Source organism: Alosa alosa, chromosome 9 (assembly GCF_017589495.1).
Source record: "Alosa alosa isolate M-15738 ecotype Scorff River chromosome 9, AALO_Geno_1.1, whole genome shotgun sequence".
Classification (NCBI taxonomy): domain Eukaryota; kingdom Metazoa; phylum Chordata; class Actinopteri; order Clupeiformes; family Clupeidae; genus Alosa; species Alosa alosa.
Window position 1 is genome coordinate 31,174,755 of NC_063197.1, and position 20,560 is coordinate 31,195,314.

The 20,560-nt window shown below is 45.9% G+C and overlaps 1 protein-coding gene across 1 annotated transcript in view; it reads left to right on the forward strand.

The window, feature by feature from the left end:
* kdm4b (lysine (K)-specific demethylase 4B) overlaps nt 1-20,560 on the forward strand; it is a 53,388-nt gene that overhangs the window by 7,880 nt on the left and 24,948 nt on the right. Inside the window, exons 2-7 of the mRNA XM_048252917.1 lie at nt 5,060-5,427; nt 6,084-6,259; nt 7,276-7,390; nt 8,726-8,919; nt 15,540-15,589; nt 17,896-17,999. Coding sequence (XP_048108874.1) covers nt 5,074-5,427; nt 6,084-6,259; nt 7,276-7,390; nt 8,726-8,919; nt 15,540-15,589; nt 17,896-17,999 — 993 coding nt within the window. The 5' untranslated portion in view covers nt 5,060-5,073. The remainder of the gene's footprint in view (nt 1-5,059; nt 5,428-6,083; nt 6,260-7,275; nt 7,391-8,725; nt 8,920-15,539; nt 15,590-17,895; nt 18,000-20,560) is intronic.

A 20,560-nucleotide genomic window follows, 5' to 3' on the forward strand; every position in this document is an offset into this window, starting at 1 on the left:
AGCTCAGGATCAGGCAGGCAATTGGGATTAGCTAAGTTTAGTGACTACACAGTGTTTCCCATAGACTTGAATTCTATTTGTGGTGGTAGTTTTGAACAAATCTGTTTAGCGTGGTTATGATGCCAATAATGTTTTCTTTAAACATGCATGCCCGTAGAGAGACAAGGAGAGACTGTGCGAAGGTGCACATAGCTCTACAATGAAAGGTATTCATCCCATTTAAATAGTACAATATGGAAAATCATTCTGTGGTGGTCAATGTTGATATTGTGGTGGGCCGCCACAAATAAGTCAACACTGGTACACCCATAGACAGCAGAAGATATGGACAGAGTCATCACGTAGACATCAATCGAGGCGGGTGAAGCAAATTTCAACGGTTTCCTGTTGGTTGACGAGGCTTTCTGCGCAGGCTCAGGGGACATAAATGTAACGTAGGCACGTAGTCTGACTCGTGTAACTCTTGTGATAGCTGCACCGAGAGATTGGGTATGTAGCCACTTACTTCGTTACCACCATGTCTGCATTACTGTTCTAAATGTCCTAGTTGTTCGTAGATAAATGTGATTTCATATAAACAGCACTCGCCACATTCATAGCCTAGGCTACTGTCAATCCATCAAAACGTCGCAGAAATGTGCTCCGATGCTTTCGTTCTTATCCAGAGAATACGGTTATTTTGCTCCTGTGCGACACTTTCACCCGCTCTGGTTGTATGCTCATTACGTCACTTTAGCATTGATTTCGGAAAAAAGTTTATTACTCAGCCGTTAAGTCAGTTATGGCGAGGTTATGACGCCAATTACACAATGTTGTATTACTCCGAAAATAGAAAAAGTTCATATAAAGGCTTAAAACGCTTCAGCTGTAACGTTATTTGATGTCAAAGTGGCGCCAAAATTGAACGGGTTTCAATGGGATGGCTAGGTGAACTGGTCTACTATTTAGCCTCAGATCAGCCATAGTCCCCTTGGGTACACCAAGCCAACGGTCAGATGTCTGATGACCTTGGGGTGGTCCATGAGCCCAATGGTTAGGGGTGGTGTGTGCTGCACTGTCAATTCAGACATGCCTCTGTCACTGTTGGAACGCCTCTGATTCAAAATGTCCATTGAGCTTGCCCACCTGTTGATAAGAAGTGCATATGTAATTATCAGATATTCCTCTAAGGCGATAAAATCCTGGTGGTTTTGCTTCTCGATGACCTGATCTTAAAACGGCAAGTTGTCCTTCTTTATTTTTTTACACAACCAAAAGAGCCACGACTGACAACGCCAGTGCCCTGTGCAGTTTATCATGAAACATTATTCCTGATTCAAAAGTAGATCAATTATGAACCTGTCACTGAACCACTGTGCCAGTGCTGAGCAAATGCTGCTTTGGTTACGTTTTGTATATCAGCATGTCATGTAGGCACAGACTGCAGAGCTTGTTGTCCAGACAGAAGTCTATCCAGTGTGTTCCATTTGTGGGCAGCCGTGGCCTACCGGTTAGCGCTTCGGACTTGCAACTGGAGGGTTGCCGGTTCGAACCCCGACCAGAAGGCACGGCTGAAGTGCCCTTGAGCAAGGCACCTAATCCCTCACTGCTCCCCGAGCACCGCTGTTGTTGCAGGCAGCTCACTGCGCCGGGATGAGTGTGTGCTTCACCTCACTGTGTGTTCACTGAGTGTGTTTCACTAATTCACGGATTGGGATAAATGCGGAGACCAAATTTCCCTCACGGGATCAAAAGAGTATATATACTTATACTTATACCATTATAACCTTATTTTGCTACACCGGGTGACTCAACAGTCGGTCCGTATTGCAACGAGGACTTTGAAGTCTGCCGGGTGAGTGCTGGCTGCACTTCAAGGAGAAGAACGGGAACATTATTGCACTTTTCTTTCAGCTTCTAGAGAATTCCACCAGCTCATATCATGGCTGTGTCTTAGATACGTCAGGTCATTTAACAAAGAGAGGACCCTACGCAAGCAAAGCACGTCTTGTTGAGCTCAGTGTGTGTTGCCAGAGACTAAAGAATTATAATCGGCATAACGCTCTCTTAATGTGGGTGCCAGATAAGCATGAGGGGGCGCTAGATATCTGCTAAAATGGACCATTTTATTTCCCAGCCTAATTAAAGGTTTGTGAAGTTAAAAAACAACTGAGCATGTTTTTTTAAAATACCTAAGCAGCATACCTTCTATGTTATCAGAAAACAAGGTAAAATCCTCTATGTCATCCATTCAGTGTCATATTTAAAATATCTTTAATAGCTTTTTTAAGATGCATTGATATATTAGGCAGTATTGCGTCTCCGATGCGCACCCAGAAGGCCTACTCTATGTAGCTTTGTTCTGATGAAGAACGTGACCATTTTGGTCACTTCTCGACAAATTGGGCTTCCATTTAACGCTAAATGAGTACCCAGTATTTTGACATTGGACGAAAAGGGAAATGCCTAAATAGTAGGGGTCCGATATTAGGATCAGATATCGGCCCCGACATTGACAAAAAATGAGCAGATCCATGGGCCGATCTGAATTTAGTTCAACTTCAAAGACTGAGCCGTGACACGCAACCAGACACTTCCCACTAATTATATATTTCTTCTGTTTGTCATTTCGTCATGTTTCTGGTTTACAGTAATTTCCTGTGTGTTCGCTGCATTGTGTATAAACAGCAGGACAGTGTTTTATGCCATTTAAAAAAAAAAAAAAACATTATAGCTGAAGAAATTTGCAAAATCAATGTATAAACCGTGGCTAATAGTTGGGAAATTACGGTATTATTCATTATTTTATTAACCACCATTTGTTATTGATTTATTACGATCTTCATGCCTTTTTGATGCATTTTTAGGCAACACTTTTAATGCCTGACGGCCAACAGAAAATACTCAAACCCAGGGCATTTTTCAAAATGGGGGGTCCTTTACATAGGGGGGATTAATAGTTTCTTCCTTAAAATACAGGGGTAATAAGTATTCGACCCCTATGTTAAATTGCTATAGAGGCAGGCACATTTTTTTATTTTGAAAGGCCACTTATTTTATGGATCCAGGATACTATGCATCCTGATAAAGTTCCCTTGGCCTTTGGAATTAAAATATCCCTACATCACCACATACCCTTCACCATACCTAGAGATTGGCATGGTGTGTTTTTTTTTTTTTTTTTTTAAGTCTATTAGCTGGTTTGATGTTCATTGAATTCAATGCAAATCGAACCAGCTAATAGGCTAACTGAAAAATACACCATGTAAGATCAATTTCTAACAGATTATTTTATATTCCTCTTTTTAGTCAACTTTAGCATGGGTTCAAATACTTATTCTCCCCACTGTACATGATTTCGGTTTTGATTTTCTAATAGGAGTAAGTGTTCGTGACAACACGTCATGATACATTTGGTAATATTTGATCTCTGTTTTGCTATACATCTTTCACGTAATGAATGTGCACTCTAGAAAGTGAAAGAAGGTCTACTATGTGTTCCGTGTCTGTAGCTGTCAGTTCACGTCTGCAATCAATTAGCCTATAACGTTCCTCAAATGGAGAACACATCTATGTTCCTTCGTATCTCATGGTCACTCTAGGCTATGCATTCTGTTCTGTGTTTGCAAAATTCCTGACTTCCTGATCGCTAAACTTTTGTTTTCCTTTCCTGTCGGTTAGCAGTTGATGTAGAAGCACATAGCATAATTTGACTTCAGCTGTGACAAATTCTGCCGAGAGAGAGAGAGAGAGAGAGAGAGAGAGAGAGAGGCACCCGCAAAGTGGTCCTGCGTGCGTGTGTGTGTCTATGCATGGGGCTACATTCAATTAAAGTCAATTCAGTCAGTCTCGCATTCACGCCACTCCATTATTAGATAAACGTTATCAGACAGCCCTGCAAAATGTGCGGGAATTTCTCGCATTATGATGGCTAGAGTTGCGGGACTTAATAAATTATGCGCAATACCTGCAATCCCGCACTGAATTTAGGCCCTAAAACTAAACACATTGTCCTTCTCATCTCTTATCTGTAATAATGTTTAGTTAGGGAAAGAATGTTTAAGTCAGGCTTGATGCTTGTAGTCTTTTCCACATGGTGGTTTATTAATTTAACTATGGTATCGGATCGGCATCGGGTATCAACGATACACAAAGCCCAGGCATCCGTATCGTATCGAAGCCAAAAACGTCAGATCGGTGCATCCCTACTAAATAGTGGGACGTTACTGAGTTTGTGGGGGTGATCGCCTGAAAAAATGTGTGAACACACACACACACACACACACACACACAGAGCTGTGTACACTGTGCCTGCGGGCTGTCTTATCAGGCCTGTGGCTCTGCCTCTCACACCTGCTGCGGAGTCACCCTGCACAGGTGTTTCCTCGGACTGTGTGTGTGTGTGCGCGTGTATGTATGTGTGTGTGCGTGTGTACATGTGTGTGCCCCCGTGTGTGTGTGTGATGCTGGGAGTAACTTTCAGTTAAGTGAAGCAGAAACATTAGCCGTGTGTGTGTGTGTGTGTGTGTGTGTGTGTGTGTGTGTGAGGGAGTGTGTGAGTGAGCCTGCCCAGGGTCTAGGCTTTGCCCTGTGTGTGTGTGTGTGTGTGTGTGTTAGGCTACATTCAAACTGTTCTGTTTTCTTTTTTATATGTTGTTTCATGCACATGCATGTTTGCAAATTATGGATTTTTGTCCGTGTGGGACACAATAGTTAGTGTGGGGGACATCTGAAGCGTCTATCACATGACCACTCATACAACGAAAAATACAGAATTTAACCGTACTATACAAGCTGCCAAAGACGGCAAGGCCAGTAAACACACACACACACACACACACACACACACATAAGGCCAATAAAGCTTGTATTTTAGTCTCCATGAATGCAAAGTTTTCAAAATGCAAAGCTTAAGTTTTCAATGGAATACGGGGCCGACAGCATTTCAAATCATAACAATGACCGAACCTGCTGATAGGATCAGATCTAAACAAACTCCATGCTCTGCAAGACACAGAAGTGAACTTCTGCAACCAAACAGTAATCCTAATCCTGTGTGTGTGTGTGTGTGTGTTTGCAGTACGGCCTACCACCATGTCTCTACAGTCCCCTGAGGCACAGATGGAGTCCAGCTCGCCCCGTCCTAGCCTTGAGTCCAGCGACCCCGCCCCTGATCCCGCCCCCGATCCCGCCCCTGTTCACACTCCTGACCTTGACACTGCCCCCGCCCCTGAGATGACCTCTGACCTTGACACTGCCCCCGCCCCTGAGATGACCTCTGACCCTGCTGACCCCCCCAGCCTGGCTCCCCCTGCCCCCCCTGCCCCCGTCCCCAACGCCGCCTGCAAGATCATGACCTTCCGGCCCACCATGGAGGAGTTCAGCGACTTCGGCAAATACATCGCCTACATGGAGACGCAAGGGGCGCACCGCGCTGGACTAGCAAAGGTACACACACACGCACACACACACACACATAACGCTTACATGGAGACGCAAGGGGCGCACCGCGCTGGACTAGCAAAGGTACACACACACACACACACATAACGCTTACATGGAGACGCAAAGGGCGCACCGCGCTGGACTAGCAAAGGTACACACACACACACACACATAACGCTTACATGGAGACGCAAGGGGCGCACCGCGCTGGACTAGCAAAGGCGCGCACACACACACACACACACACACGCATATAACGCACACGAGCGCACGCACACAGTCATGCCCACCACACACACAGTCATGCCCACCACACACACACACACACACACACACACACACACACACACGCATATAACACACATGCACACACACACAAACGCACATTGCATATTATATATAGGTAGATTTAATTAACAATGCATGAATATACCATTTTATAACATAGTTTAGCGTATGAAGTCCGCACAAGGCCACACACACAACCGCTCTCTCTCTCTCTCTCTCTCTCTCTCTCTCTCTCTCTCTCTCTCTCTCTCTCTCTCTCTCTATACCATAGTTTAGCGTTGTTACAAACTGCAGTATAAAGACCGCACAGGGCTCACACACACACACACACACACAGTGGCCTGCTCTGAGTGCTGTTCTGGTGCCTGCAGGTGATTCCTCCTAAGGAGTGGAAGCCGCGGCGCTCGTACGACACCATCGAGGAGATGGTCATCCCAGCGCCCATCATGCAGGTGGTGACTGGCCAGTCCGGCCTCTTCACCCAGTACAACATTCAGAAGAAGTCCATGAGCGTCGGAGAGTACCGCAAACTGGCCAACAGCAAGAAGTAAGTGGTGTGCGTGTGTGCGTGTGTGTGTGCGTGTGTTATACCAACAGCAAGAAATTCAGGGGGAACGTGTGTGTGTGTGTGGAACGTGTGTGTGTTATACCAACAGCAAGAAATTCAGGGGGAACGTGTGTGTGTGTGTGGAACGTGTGTGTGTTATACCAACAGCAAGAAATTCAGGGGGAACGTGTGTGTGTGTGTGGAACGTGTGTGTGTTATACCAACAGCAAGAAGTAAGTGGAACGTGCGTGTGTGTGTGTTATACCAACAGCAAGAAGTAAACAAGTTGTGTGTGTATGCATGCACACGCGCACTGTTATAGGGTTGCACAATTATCACAACCGTAATCGTGATACGAACCGACGCAATTACGCAATTTTGTCACATTTGTGACTTTTATATTCATTTCCTCCTTGACTACGCCACTTCTGGTTGGTGGGTGTGCGTTGTGTGAGGAACATAGACTTGTGCACCAGCCGTGTTCACCAATCAGGGGTGGCACAAATTAGAGACATTTGGCATATTCAACGGAATCAATTCATTGACATTCAAAAATCATATAGCAAATCGCAATCGCAATATCTGTCAAAAAAATCTCAATTAGATATTTTCCCCAAATCGTGCGGCCCTATTGTGTGTTACACCAACAGTGAAAAGTAAGCTGTGTGTGTGTGTGTTACACCATTACGCCATTAGCAGGAAGTAAGCAAGGTGTGTGGGTGTGTTTGCATGTGTTATAACAACAGCAAGTAAGACAGGCTGTGTGTATGTGTGTGTGTGTTTGTCTGTGTGTGTGATGCCCTGATCAGCTTCTGATAAAAGTGTAAATGTGTACTACATTGTGTGTGTGTGTGTGTATGCATTTGTCTGCTTTAATGGTGTGTGTGCATCTGTATTTTTTGGTGTGTATGTGCTCTGATGGTGTGTGTGCATATGTATTCTTTGATGTGGTGTTCCTTTATATGTATTCTTCTCTGATGGTGTGTGTGTGTGTGTGTGTGTGTGTGTGTGTGTAGGTATTGCACTCCACAGCACAAAGACTTTGATGACCTGGAGAGGAAGTACTGGAAAAACTTGACCTTCGTCTCACCCATATATGGAGCCGACATCAGCGGCTCCCTCTATGATCCAGTGAGTGTGTGTGTGTGTGAGTGAGAGAGAGAGAGAGAGAGAGAGAGATAGTGTTTTGTGTAAAGGGGGGTCTGAGATAGAGAAAGAGTGTGTTATCAGTCTAAACCAGTGTGTGTGTGAGATTAACCCTTAAAGGAGTACCGTCACACCGGTGTGACGGGAATGTTGAGAAATGAACGTTCTAAAGAATATCTGGGTTCATTGAATTCAACACAGAATTTTAGAACCTTCAATTGTTGCGGAACTTAGAACGTTCAAAAACCTCCACCTTTAAGGGTTGAGTAAGCGAAAGAGGAAGCTGGTGCTCTGAAGTCCTTGAGGAGACTTGGCACTAGGCGTGGAGGTGCACCTGACCTCCGTAACCAGACACCTAACCAGAAACACTCCAACGTAGTGCTGGGGGCAGCCCTGCCAACCTCACACCACCAGGAGGCGCTTCCACACTGCCCAGGCTGGTCATAACGTCTGTCCTGCTTTCTGTTTGTATCTTTTTCTCTTTGTTGCTAACTTGCTGACAGACAGACTGATTGACAGACTGATTGACAGACTGATTGACAGACTGATTGACAGACTGATTGACAGACTGATTGACAGACTGATTGACAGACTGATTGACAGACTGATTGACAGACTGATTGACAGACTGATTGACAGACTGATTGACAGACTGATTGACAGACTGATAGTACTTGTTTGGTGACATTTCTATCGGATCACTGTTGGAAGTAGTAGGTTTTGGCTCCACCTGGTGGTGATGCTGAGATATTACACATGTAACTAAGTAAGTCATTTTAATTTGAATAGCACATTTCCTTCCAAAGTGCTTCACAATATAAATAAAACACGGAGTTTAAAAGATGATTCCAACACCATACCTCCAGACAGAAAAACAAACAGACAGAGCTAATACAAATAGAATCTCCAGCCGTAGCTCAGCAGACAGCAACTGCCGGCTCCAGATATGCTTCCTTAAATACACACAACATTTGTAGTATAGAACCAGGGTCTTTACTGTACACACATCACACACACACACACACACACACACACACAGCAGCCACCAGTTCAGCTGCTACCCCATCACACACACACACACACTCAGCCAGTTCAGTGGCTACCCCTCACCTACTCGCATCACACGTCTTGTGGCAGTGTGGATCCTGAGCCAATGAAAATAAAGTATTTAACCCCTATTTGCCGTATGTGTGTGTCTGCGCGTGCACGCGCCCATGTATGCATGATTTGCATCTAGATTTTTCAATTGTGTGTGTGTAGAATTTTCAATTGTGTGTGTGTGTGTGTGTGTGTGTGTGTGTGTGTGTGTGTGTGTGTGTGGACATCACGGAGTGGAACATCGGGCACCTGAACACGTTGCTGGACATGGTGGAGCAGGAGTGTGGGATCGTGATCGAGGGCGTGAACACTCCCTACCTGTACTTCGGGATGTGGAAGACCACCTTCGCCTGGCACACCGAGGACATGGACCTCTACAGCATTAACTACCTGCACTTCGGACAGCCCAAGTCCTGGTGGGTGCCACACACACACACACACACTCGTCTCTTCTGCTGAAATTGAATAATTTAGCCTTTGTGTAGTAATTATAGTGTGTTTAAGTGTGTGTGAGTGAGTGTGTATGAGTGTGTGAGTGTTTAAGTGTGTGTGTGTGAGTGTGTGCCAGCGGTGCAGCCACTGTGAAATTAACTTTATTCCTCTTTACTTCGGTACTTATCAAAATCAATCACTCTCTCTCACACACACACACACACACACACGAAGCGACAAAATTGTGTGTGTAGAATTTTCAATTGTGTGTGTGTGTGTGTGTGTGTGTGTGTGTGTGTTAGGACATCAATGGAGTGGAACATCGGGCACCCGAACACGCTGCTGGACATGGTGGAGCAGGAGTGGATCGGATCGAGGGCGCAAGAACACTCTACCTGTACTTCGGGATGTGGAAGACCACCTTCACTTCGGCAATAATCGAGGACATGGACCCTACAGCATTAACCACCTGCACTTCGACAGCCCATAAGTCCCAGGGTGCTGACACAATAATAATAACACACCCGTCTCTTCTGCTGAAATTGAATAATTTAGCCTTGTGTAGTAATTATAGTGTTTGGGCGTGGGAGTGAGTGTGTATGAGTGTGTGAGTGTTTAAGGTGTGTGGTGGAGTGTGTGCCACGGGTGCAGCCACCGTGAAATTAACTTCATTCCCCACTTCGGCACTTATCAAAATCAATCACTTCCTCATCACAATACACAATATCAATATTGCATGAAACCCCACTGATCTGGCCGATACGCTGTCAGCGGGCGGTTGAAGGAGTGTGTGTCCTGCGTAGGCCCTTCCCATGGGGCACTGGGAGAGTGGTGAAATGCCGTGCAAATCTGCTCCCGTGTGTGTGTGCGTGCACGTTCACGCTAGTGCATGAGAGGGTGTTTTTGTGTGTGTGTGACTTGCCTGGCCAGACGGATAGAAATGTGTTTTTTGTAGTGGTTATGCCAGGGTATTCTTGACACACAGGGAGAGAGACTGAGACACACACACACACACACACACACACACACACCACATTAATGTTAATGATCAGCCCCCCGCCCCCCTCCCCCCGGTGTCCCTCTGGCATCCGTAAGTGCATTGTGTGTTGTTTTGGGTGTGTGTTAGTTTGAGTGTGTGTTAGTTTGAGTATGTGTATATATAAGTATGTTGGTCAGAGAGTGTGAATGAGTGTGTCTTAGTTTGATGTCCTTTGTGTGCATGTTCTGGTGCAGATGTGTGTGATAGATACTTTATTGATCCCCAGGGGAAATTCAAGAAAGAGCAGTGTGTAGGCAGAACAAAAACGCGCGCTCACACAGACACACAAACCTCCTCCATCGCTTGGACTGGGGCTTTGATGGCTCGTAATATTTGATGGGAAACATTTTCAGTTTAATCTGAGAATGATTGTGTGTGTGTGTGTCGCGGCATGTGTAAGATTGCCTCCTTTGTTCAACAACCCCAGTGAGCTGAGCCAGAGAGCGATGATTGTGATGATGATTTGTGTGTGTGTGAGCGCCAATGATTGTGAGTGATGATTTGTGTGTGTGTGCCGCCGCGGCATGTGATTGAGTGATGATTGTGTGTGTCTTTTTTTGGCGATACATGTGTGTGTGTGTGTGTGTGCATGTGTGTGAGTGATGATTGTGTGTGTGTGTATGTGTGTATGCCTTGCTTTATGTGAAGTAAATGATTGTGTGTGTGTGTGTCTTGTAGCAGCATATGTGTATGAGTGATGATTGTGCGCGCATGTGTGTGTGTGTGTCTGTACGTGGTAGAAGTGCCATGTGTGTGTAGCATTGTGTGTCTTGAGCGATGATTGTGTGTGTGTATGCCGCATGTGATGATTGTAGGTTTGTAGTGTGTGATTGTCTTGTAGCGCATGTGTGATTGATGTGTGTGTGCGCCAGCGTCGCCACATGTAGCAGGAATGATTGTGTGTGTGTGAGTGATGATTGTGTGTGTGTACGTGGAGTGATGATTAGTATTGTGTGCATGTATTATTGTGTGTGAGTGATGATTGTGGCGCACATGTGTGTATGATGATTAGTGCGCCAACGTAATGTGCGGGTGTGATGATTGCGCGTGTGTGTGGTATTGATTATGTTACGGGAGTTGTGATTGTGTGTAGTGATGATTGTGTGTGTGTGTGCGCGCGCATGTGTGAGTGATGATTGTGTGTGTGTGCATGTGTGAGTGATGATTGTGTGTGTGTGCATGTGTGTGTGATGATTGTGTGTGTGCATGTGTGAGTGATGATTGTGTGTGTGTGTGTGTGAGTGATGATTGTGTGTGTGTGTGTATGATTGTGTGAGTGATGATTGTGTGTGTGTGCGCAGCGCGCATGTGTGAGTGATGATTGTGTGTGTGTGCATGTGTGTGTGTGGCGCATGTGTGAGTGATGATTGTGTGTGTGTGCATGTGAGTGATGATTAGGTGTAAGCGCCGCATGTGAGCGGGATGATTGTGTGTGTGCATGTGTTATTATTATTAATGCGGAGTGATGATTATGCGTGTGTGTGTGTGTGTGTGTAGTGATGATTGTGTGTGTGTGATGATGTGTGTGTGCGCCGCATGTGAGTGATGATTGCTGGCGTGCATGTGAGATATGACCGATTGAGTGATGATTGTGTGTCATGTGTGTGCGTGCGCATATTGTGAGCGCGATGATTGTGTGTGTGTGTGTGTGTGTGTATTGTGAAGTGCGGAGTGATGATTGTGTGTGTTATTATTGCATGTGCATGTGGAGTGATGATTGGCGTGTGCATGTGTGCGTGTGTGCGCCGCATGGAAGCGATGATTGTGTGTGTGTGCATATTATTGTGCGCGTCTTGGCGGGATACTGTGTGTGCATGTGTGTGTGTGCGCTGCGTACGTGTGATACGATTGTGTGTGTGTGCAGTGATGATTGTGTGTGTGCGCTGCGTGGAGTGATGATTGATTGTGTGTGTGTGTGTGCATGTGTGAGTGATGATTGTGTGTGTGCATGTGTGTGTGCGCGCGTGCGCATGTGTGAGTGATGATTGTGTGTGTGATTGTGTGTGTGTGCGCGCGCGCATGTGTGAGTGATGATTGTGTGTGTGCGCGCGCACGTGCATTTATGTCTGTCTCTGGGGGACTGGAGATGTGGTGCTGTCATGACAACCAGAGACCTGAAAAAGGGTGGATGACAGCAGATGCTCCGATTGGTTAATCAGGAAACGGGCACCTGTTCACACACGCTAGACTGCACACATAGACACACACACACACACACATATATATATATATATATATATATATATATATATATATATATATATATATATATATATATGTGCACAGACACTCACCTGGTGACATGCTGACATGTACACATAATGAACTTACCCCATGGAGGGAACAAATCCGGTTGGTTCATTTGACACCGACACACACACAGCATTTTTTATTCAAACCTAAAATGTGTGCGTGTGTGTGGAGGGCATTTCAATGCGCACTATTTCACTAAAGCCTGCATGTGTATCAGAACTGCTGTGGATGTTCAGATGTCCTATTGCAGCATGACACACACACACACACACACACACACCTCTGTGGTGCGCTACTCAAGCCCACACACACACACACACACACACACACACACACACTATAAATGCAGCATGAAAAATGCAAATGTGCATAAGCATGCAGCTGAGCAGACCACTCCGTATCTCAACATCAAACTAACTAGAATCGGTATTCTTACTGTAGACATTCATCAAACAAACTAGAATTGGAATTCTTCCTGTAGATATTCATCAAACTAACTAGAATTGGCATTCTTACTGTAGACATTCATCAAACTAACTAGAATTGGTATTCTTACTGTAGACATTCATCAAACTAACTAGAATTGGTATTCTTACTGTAGACATTCATAAAACTAACTAGAATTGGTATTCTTACTGTAGACATTCTTTGCAAACTCATCTCCATATCACCTCGTTCAAACGCATCTTGGTGGCCGTGAGCCTGTGGGAGTGTGGTCGTCAGGAAGGACGTCGTCAGGTAAACAAATTCTGCTCCGCGTTAGCCACGGAGGCCTCCGGAAGGTGTCTGTGATTGGCTGGCCTCGTCGCTGGTGCAACAAGGCTGATGAGGTCACTAACTTTTGTCCGTTCCCTTTGAGTCCGATTCCAGCCGCTGGCAGGCTGGTTGAGTCCAGATTGAGTTCAATTGTAAGTGGTTAGTTGTGCTAATCTGGATTATGGATCATTTAGTTCAGTTGTAATTGGTTAGTTGTGCTTGGCTGGTTTGTGCTTTGAAATGCTTAGTTCTATACGGTTGTATATGTTACAGCACAGTAGAGCGTTTAGTTCTATACGGTTCTAGAGGTTACAGCACAGTAGAGCGTTTAGTTCTATACGGTTCTGTAGGTTACAGCACAGTAGAGCGTTTAGTTCTATACGGTTCTATGGGTTACAGCACAGTAGAGGGTTTAGTTCAGTGGTCTCCAACACCTGGTGCCCTTGGATCGGCTATGAGGCCCCAAGCGCACTTTCTAAAAATAGCCAACAGGTCGCCTGCAGATCACGCCTAAAACACGCCCATTGTGAAGTTTTCAATAGATATTTAAGTCTAGACCAGAACCATTTTAAGAATGTATGTAGCCGTACATCTGTAACATTAAATTGATATTGGTGATGCCTTACAAATTGTAGCTGCGTTAAATTTTAGCCTTTGGCTCCAAATCCGTTTCCCATTCAATCTTTAAACAACAACGAAGCGGAGCGATCTAATTGCTCGCGACGCATAGACAGTAAAGGGGAAAAAACTTGCTTGTCTGGTGTAGCCAATGGAAGCATATCTTTGCAAAGTTCTGTGGCCATTCCATGTTCATCAAATCACGGTTCTTGCATGATTGTTCAAGGACTGAAAAACAATTGCTTTAGCTCACAGGCCTTTTCTCCTCCGTAGGCAACTGCCATGATAATAGCTGAAAATGTTATAGCATGCATGACTGAGCAGGACTGTGCATTACCCTTTTTGTCAGATCATGGATCATTTCAGGTGTGCAATAACTTTAAAAGGAGTTTTCATATTTTAGGGTGGTGTGGGCGTTTACTATTGAAATGTTAAAACCGAATTGTCCACTGAAATCAGAACTTAAAACAACCCCCTGAATTCATAATGGTGGGTGGGTATAAATTGGGTACAAATTGTAACCCAAATTATTAATTGCACAAAAGATATTTTTTTTGTAAAAAAAAATAAATAGATTAGATTCCCCATGCAAACTTTGAAATGAACAAACTGAACAAAAATGTTGGTAGTGTTGCATATATAAAGACGGATAGGCCTGCACAATATTGATAATTTAAAAGTAAAAATCACATAGGCCTATTATTTAGGAGGACTACCCTCGCAAAAAAGGGGTGAGGGTATGTTTGTTTCAAATGAGTAGCCCTCCATATGATTTCGGGTCTTCAGGTAGCCCTCATTCCCAAAAAGGTTGGAGACCCCTGGTTTAGTTCTATACGGTTCTATAGGTTACAGCACAGTAGAGGGTTTAGTTCTATACGGTTCTATAGGTTACACCACAGTAGAGGGGGCTCCTTATGCTTACTGTTCTTCATCAAGCCAGTAGGTGGCGATGTTGTGCAGCAGCTGGAAGGTCTCGGCTATATTGTGTTTGTGCGTCTGTCTGTCTCTGTCCGTGTGCGCATTCATGAGTCTGTGTGTGTGTGTGTGCCTGGGTTGGGTGTGTGTGTGTGTGTGTGTGTGTGTGTGTGTGCCTGGGGTTGTGTGTGTGTGTGTGTGCCTGGGTTGTGTGTGTGTGTGTGTGTGTGTGTGTGTGTGTGTCTGGGTTGTGTGTGTGTGTGAAGAGAGAGAGGCTCTCTGAGGGTTCAGGCAAAACCTACAGTAAGTAATTGCTGTAATAGAATAGATGGTAATAACAAAGAAAATCCAAATGCTCATGCCAATCTCACACACACACACACATACACACACGCCTACACTAACAAACAAACACACACCCACTCCCTGTAATTTATTTAATCTCAAGTGGAGAGCTGTTACAACAGCATGCAAAACCTAAGAAGTGCCAAAGAAAGTGTTCACCTGATTTAGTGTGTGTGTGGATTGGGGATTGAATGGAGCTGAATTGCTCTGGGCTGTGGAGTACGTCATAAAGGGCCTTTGGTGTGTGTGTGTGTGAGAGAGTGTGTGAGAGATGAGTAGAGAAAGAAATTCATGTCATGTGTAATTCTTTGTGGAGTGCTGTGAGATTGTGAAATGATGTGAAAGAGCTCTCTGCTCTGATGTGTATCCTCTGTATCACTCTGGAGACGGAGACACACACACACACACACACACCAATAACGGTACTCCCTCTCCTGAGGGCTTCACTGACTTTGTTAATATGGTCTTTATTTACCTGGTGTGTTATGGTCTTTATTTACCTGGTGTGTTAGCGTGGTCTTTATTTACCTGGTGTGTTAGCGTGGTCTTTATTTACCTGGTGTGTTAGCGTGGTCTTTATTCACCTGGTGTGTTAGCGTGGTCTTTATTTACCTGGTGATGAGCAGTGATGAGCATGCAATAGATCACATCTATCTCCCTCTCTCTTTTCTTCTGCAGGTATGCTATTCCTCCAGAGCACGGGAAGCGTCTGGAGAGACTAGCGCAAGGTAACTCTGGAGTGTGTGTGTGTGTGGAGAGACACACCTGACAGGTCCATTCTCCACACCTGACAGGCCTAAGTGTGTGTCTGTCTGTCTGTCTGTCTCTGTGTAGTTGTTTCTAGCTTAAGTTTTTCCATGAATCCTTGTTTGTACTGTAGTTTACGCACGTTAATTGAATGCACTGTGTGTGTGTGTGTGTCATATTGTACTTGTGTGTCATAGTGTGTCTGTGTGTGTGTGTTATTGTTTGTGTGTGTGTCATATTGTGGGTGTGGGTGTCATATTGTCTGTGTGTGTGTGTGTGTTTGTGGATGGGTGTATGCTTGTGTCTGTCTACAATCATCGAGTTTTTGCATCAATTACTGCGGAAACAGTCCTCAACCGCACACGCTCATACACACATGCTCACACACACACATGCTCACACACACACGCTCATGCACACGTTCACACACATACACACACACACAAAGTTTTTTCTCTCTCTCTCTCTCTCTCTCTCTCTCTCCTCTCTTCCTCTGCAGATCAATGACGTTTATTGTGTGCGTCACTCTGAGAGACAGAATTGACAAACGAGAAACAGACACCACAGCACTCTTACATCAGCAGACAGCACACTCGCACACACACTCACACACACCCTCACATACAATCTTTTTTTCCTGCACACACTCATGCATGCACATTCTTTCTTTGTCTCTCGCACACAGAGAAGGCTGCTTCTGAAGCCCAGATGAGCTGTGTGTGTGTGTGTGTGTGTGTGAATCAGTGGGAATTCTCAGTTCTTCTCAAAGGATTCTTTCAAACGATTTGCTCCTTTTCTTCCTGTAACCCCCCCCTTCTCCTCTTTTTTCTCTCTCCCTCTCTCTCCTCTTTTTCATTGTCTTTCATGGATCCAACCTTTATCCTCAATGGCTAAAGCCTAACACACTGCACACACACCCTGACACACCTACACACAAAAACACACACACACACACGCGAAGGAGAAGGAGAAACACTTAAAAGAGTGAAGAGAGGAGGAGGAGGTCTAGCAGGAGAGAGAGAGGGAGGAGGAGAGGGGAGGGGAGGAGAAGAGGAGGAGGAGGTCTAGCAGGAGAGGGGAGGAGAGGGGAGGAGAGGGGAGGGGAGGAGAAGAGGAGAAGGTCTAGCAGGAGAGAGGGAGGAGAAGAGAGGGGAGGTCTAGCAGGAGAGATGGAGGAGAGGAGGAGGAGGTCTAGCAGGAGAGAGGGAGGAGAAGAGAGGGGAGGTCTAGCAGGAGAGATGGAGGAGAAGAGAGGGGAGGGGAGGAGAAGAGGAGGAAAAGAGCGGAAGAGGGAGGGGCAGGAGAGGAGGGCAGGAGAGGAGGGGGCAGGAGAGGAGGGCAGGAGAGGAGGGAGCAGGAGAGGAGGCAGGAGAGGAGGGGGCAGGAGAGGAGGGGGCAGGAGAGGAGGGAGCAGGAGAGGAGGGGCAGGAGAGGAGAGAGCAGGAGGAGGGCAGGAGGGGGCGGAGAGAGGAGAGGGGCAGGAGAGGAGGGAGCAGGAGAGGAGGGGGCAGGAGAGGAGGGCAGGAGAGGAGGGACAGGAGGAGGGGGGGGCAGGGAAGGCATCAAGGGCAGAAAAGTCTTTCAGCTCAAAGACTTTTTGACTTTAAAAGCTAAAAGCTTTCTGATTCACCTCTTTTATCCCTTCATATGGTTACACACACACACACACACACACACACACACACACAGACGGCTGCACCCACACTCTGAGCGGGCCGGGTAGTGACCCGCTTTTAGTGGTGTGGCTCTGCTGAAGCGCTCAGCCATTCCCGCCTGACCCCAATTACACTTTACATTAGGGCAGCCCTGCATCACTATGCAACCATCTCTCTCTCTCTCTCTCTCTCTTTCTTGCTTTCTCTCTATCATTCTCCCCTCATTCTCTCTTGCTTTCTCTATCATTCTCCCCTCTCTCTCTCTCAAATTCAAAAGCGCACTCTTTCTCTTTCTCTATCTGTCCATCTCTCTCTTTCCCTTTCTCTATCTGTCCATCTCTCCCTCTTAATTCTCCAGTCTCTTTCCCTCACTCTCTCGGTCGGTCTCTCCAACCCAGTCCCCATATGATTCATTCTCAACTGTGTGTGTGTGTGTGTGTCTTTGTCTGTCTCATCTGTGTGTGTGCGTGTGTGTGTGTATGTCTGTCTCATATGTGTGTGTGTGTCATTTGTGTCTCTCTGTCCCTTGGTCATATGTGAAGTATGAGTGTATAGTTGGAATATTGGGCTGGTGTTTGCTGTTGTGTTGCCGCTGTGCAGTGATGTGTGAGGCTCTCTGTCGCCCCCTGCAGGTTTCTTCCCTGGCAGCTCTCAGGGGTGTGACGCCTTCCTGCGCCACAAGATGACCCTCATCTCCCCCTCCATCCTCAAGAAGTACAGCATCCCCTTCGACCGGGTACGTGTGTGTGTGTGTGTGTTTATGTCTGTCATCTCCCCCTCCATCCTCAGGAAGTACAGCATCCCCTTCGGCCGGGTACGTGTATGTGTGTCTCTGTCTGTCTGTCTCTCTGTCTGTCTGTCTGTCTCTGTCTGTGTGCGAGAGGGAGATAGGTCATATGTGTGTTTCTGGATATGTGATCATCTACAGAGGAGTGTGTGTGTGTGTGTGTGAGTTTCTCAGCCTTTCTATCTCTCGTTATTCTCTGGTAGTTCTGAGCTCAGGCATTGTTCAAACTGGCACAAAAGATAATTTTCATGTGTTATTGCGCCTGTCTGTATTCTTCATCCATTGTTCCCGCGCTGAGCTCCTTCTGTGCCTCCCGCTCCCTCGTTCCCTCACACAGATGCTGAGCTGATATGTATAATTAGGGTTACGGCGGCTTAACGAGGGCATTAACGAGGTCTGCTGAGCCGATTGAGTTCGGAGTCTCTGCATTACATTTCAATTTGCTCCCGTCCCTCTTTTCCGGCCGGGGAAATGAAACGGCGCACACACACACACACACACACACACACACACACACACACACACACATGCACATGCACGCACGCACGCACACACACACACACACATGCACGCACACACATACACGCACACACGCACACACACATAGACACGCACACACACATAGACACGCACACACACACACATACTCCAACTCCAGTGCTTCACACTCTCCCTCACACTCTAACTTTTCACACTCACTCCCCCCGTGTGTGTGTGATTGTGGAATGACAGGGAGATTGAGAGAGAGAGTATGAGGTAGAGAGGGTGTTCGCCATGGGTGTGTGTGTGTGTGTGTGTGTGAGATCAGACGGCTGCTGTTCCCTCGGTCTCTTGATGAAGTTCCCTGCAGCCAAGGAGCTTTCAGTTGCTGCTGACACACCACATACTCAACACAACGTAACACACACATACGCTCAGAACAACACACACACACTCGGCACAATGCACACACACTCACACACACCACTCATACTCAGCATGCATACACACACAACACACACACACACACACACCATACATACTCAACAAAACATAACACACACACACTCACACACACACACACACACACAGCAGCAGCGCTCCCCCAGACAGATGAAGAGCAACAGAACAGAGAGGGAGAGGAGAGAAGGGAAAAGAGAGAGAGGAGAGGGAGCAGAGGGAGAGAGGACAGGAAAACAGAGGAGGAAAGGGGGAAAGACAGAGGGAGGGATGAGGAGGGGAGTGGCAGAGATGTCAGAATGGCATGTTTGATGCTTCTGAGAGCAGCGATTGTGAGAATATCAGACACGCCATCACACAGTGACATGGGTAGTGTTTATGGATGCAAGAGTCAGACACACACACATACATACTAAGCGCTTTCAGATATAACCTCCGAGTATATGAGGAGGTTTGTCAAACGAGGTCCTACCCTTCGATGATTTCAGATATGATGCTAACTCCGCGGACCTAATACTGACCTTATAATGGACGATGTGTGTGAACGACACATACACGCGACATTACAGAATCTCCGTGTGGTTGTCGAAAGTGAGGGGTGGGGGCTTGTAGAGTTCACAAGATGCGAGATATGACGAGAATATATGCGCGCTGCCTGTCACAGCTGCTTTTTTGTAAAGTGTAGCCTATGCATTATGTAGGCTAAAGAAGTGAAATCTATTGTGCATAGGCTAATACTTGAAGTAGGCTAGTCAATGAAGACTTGAAATTGACCTTAGCCTACAGTATTTGTATGTGTGCTTCAAATAAACACATTTATCTATTTTCAACGCTATGTACCAGAATTAGCTATTGCGTTGAGAGAGAGAGCATGCACAAACTTTATGGTAGGCTACCAGCCAATTCAGTAGGCTAACTCAAGACTTCAAGATCATACAACGCTTTTAAGCAACAAACAAAATACTAACATTAATAACAGTGAAGTTGTTCGCTTTTTCATGGTTTATTTTTTCCAAAAGCATCCTCTCCCCATGTGTCGATTTACGTAAGGAGCTTGGAACAAAGTTGGGTTTTCTTCGCTTTCATTTTCTCTAGGCATATATGCTCAACAAATATCAGCGAAGCTCAGCAGGCCATGAGAAGGCTATCAATGAACAGAAAACCGCGTGTTGGCTAACAATTTATTAAATACTCCTGTTATTGTCGCCAATGCGTCGCTGTAGGCTACTGCCTTTTCAGCGCCTTCTGCTTATGATGATTCAGTCTTCTGAAAACCGCATGTTCTACTCCTCGTTCAGACACAGCACATTTACATAATGTCCGGAGGAAATACTAGGGGGAGTAGTATAAACACCGGGTAAATTCGACTTCCATATGACCGTTATGTCGCTCAGATATAACGCCCCCACCGTTTAACATCGGCAGAACCTCCGGTCTTACACGTATGTCTGAAAGCGCTTACTCACTCTCTCTGTATGGTGGCAGCAGCATACTCGGCAGAAGACATCAGGACCTGCTGGATAGGGGAAGGGCTGAGAAACCGTGTGTGTGAGTGTGTGTTCTGTCCTAAT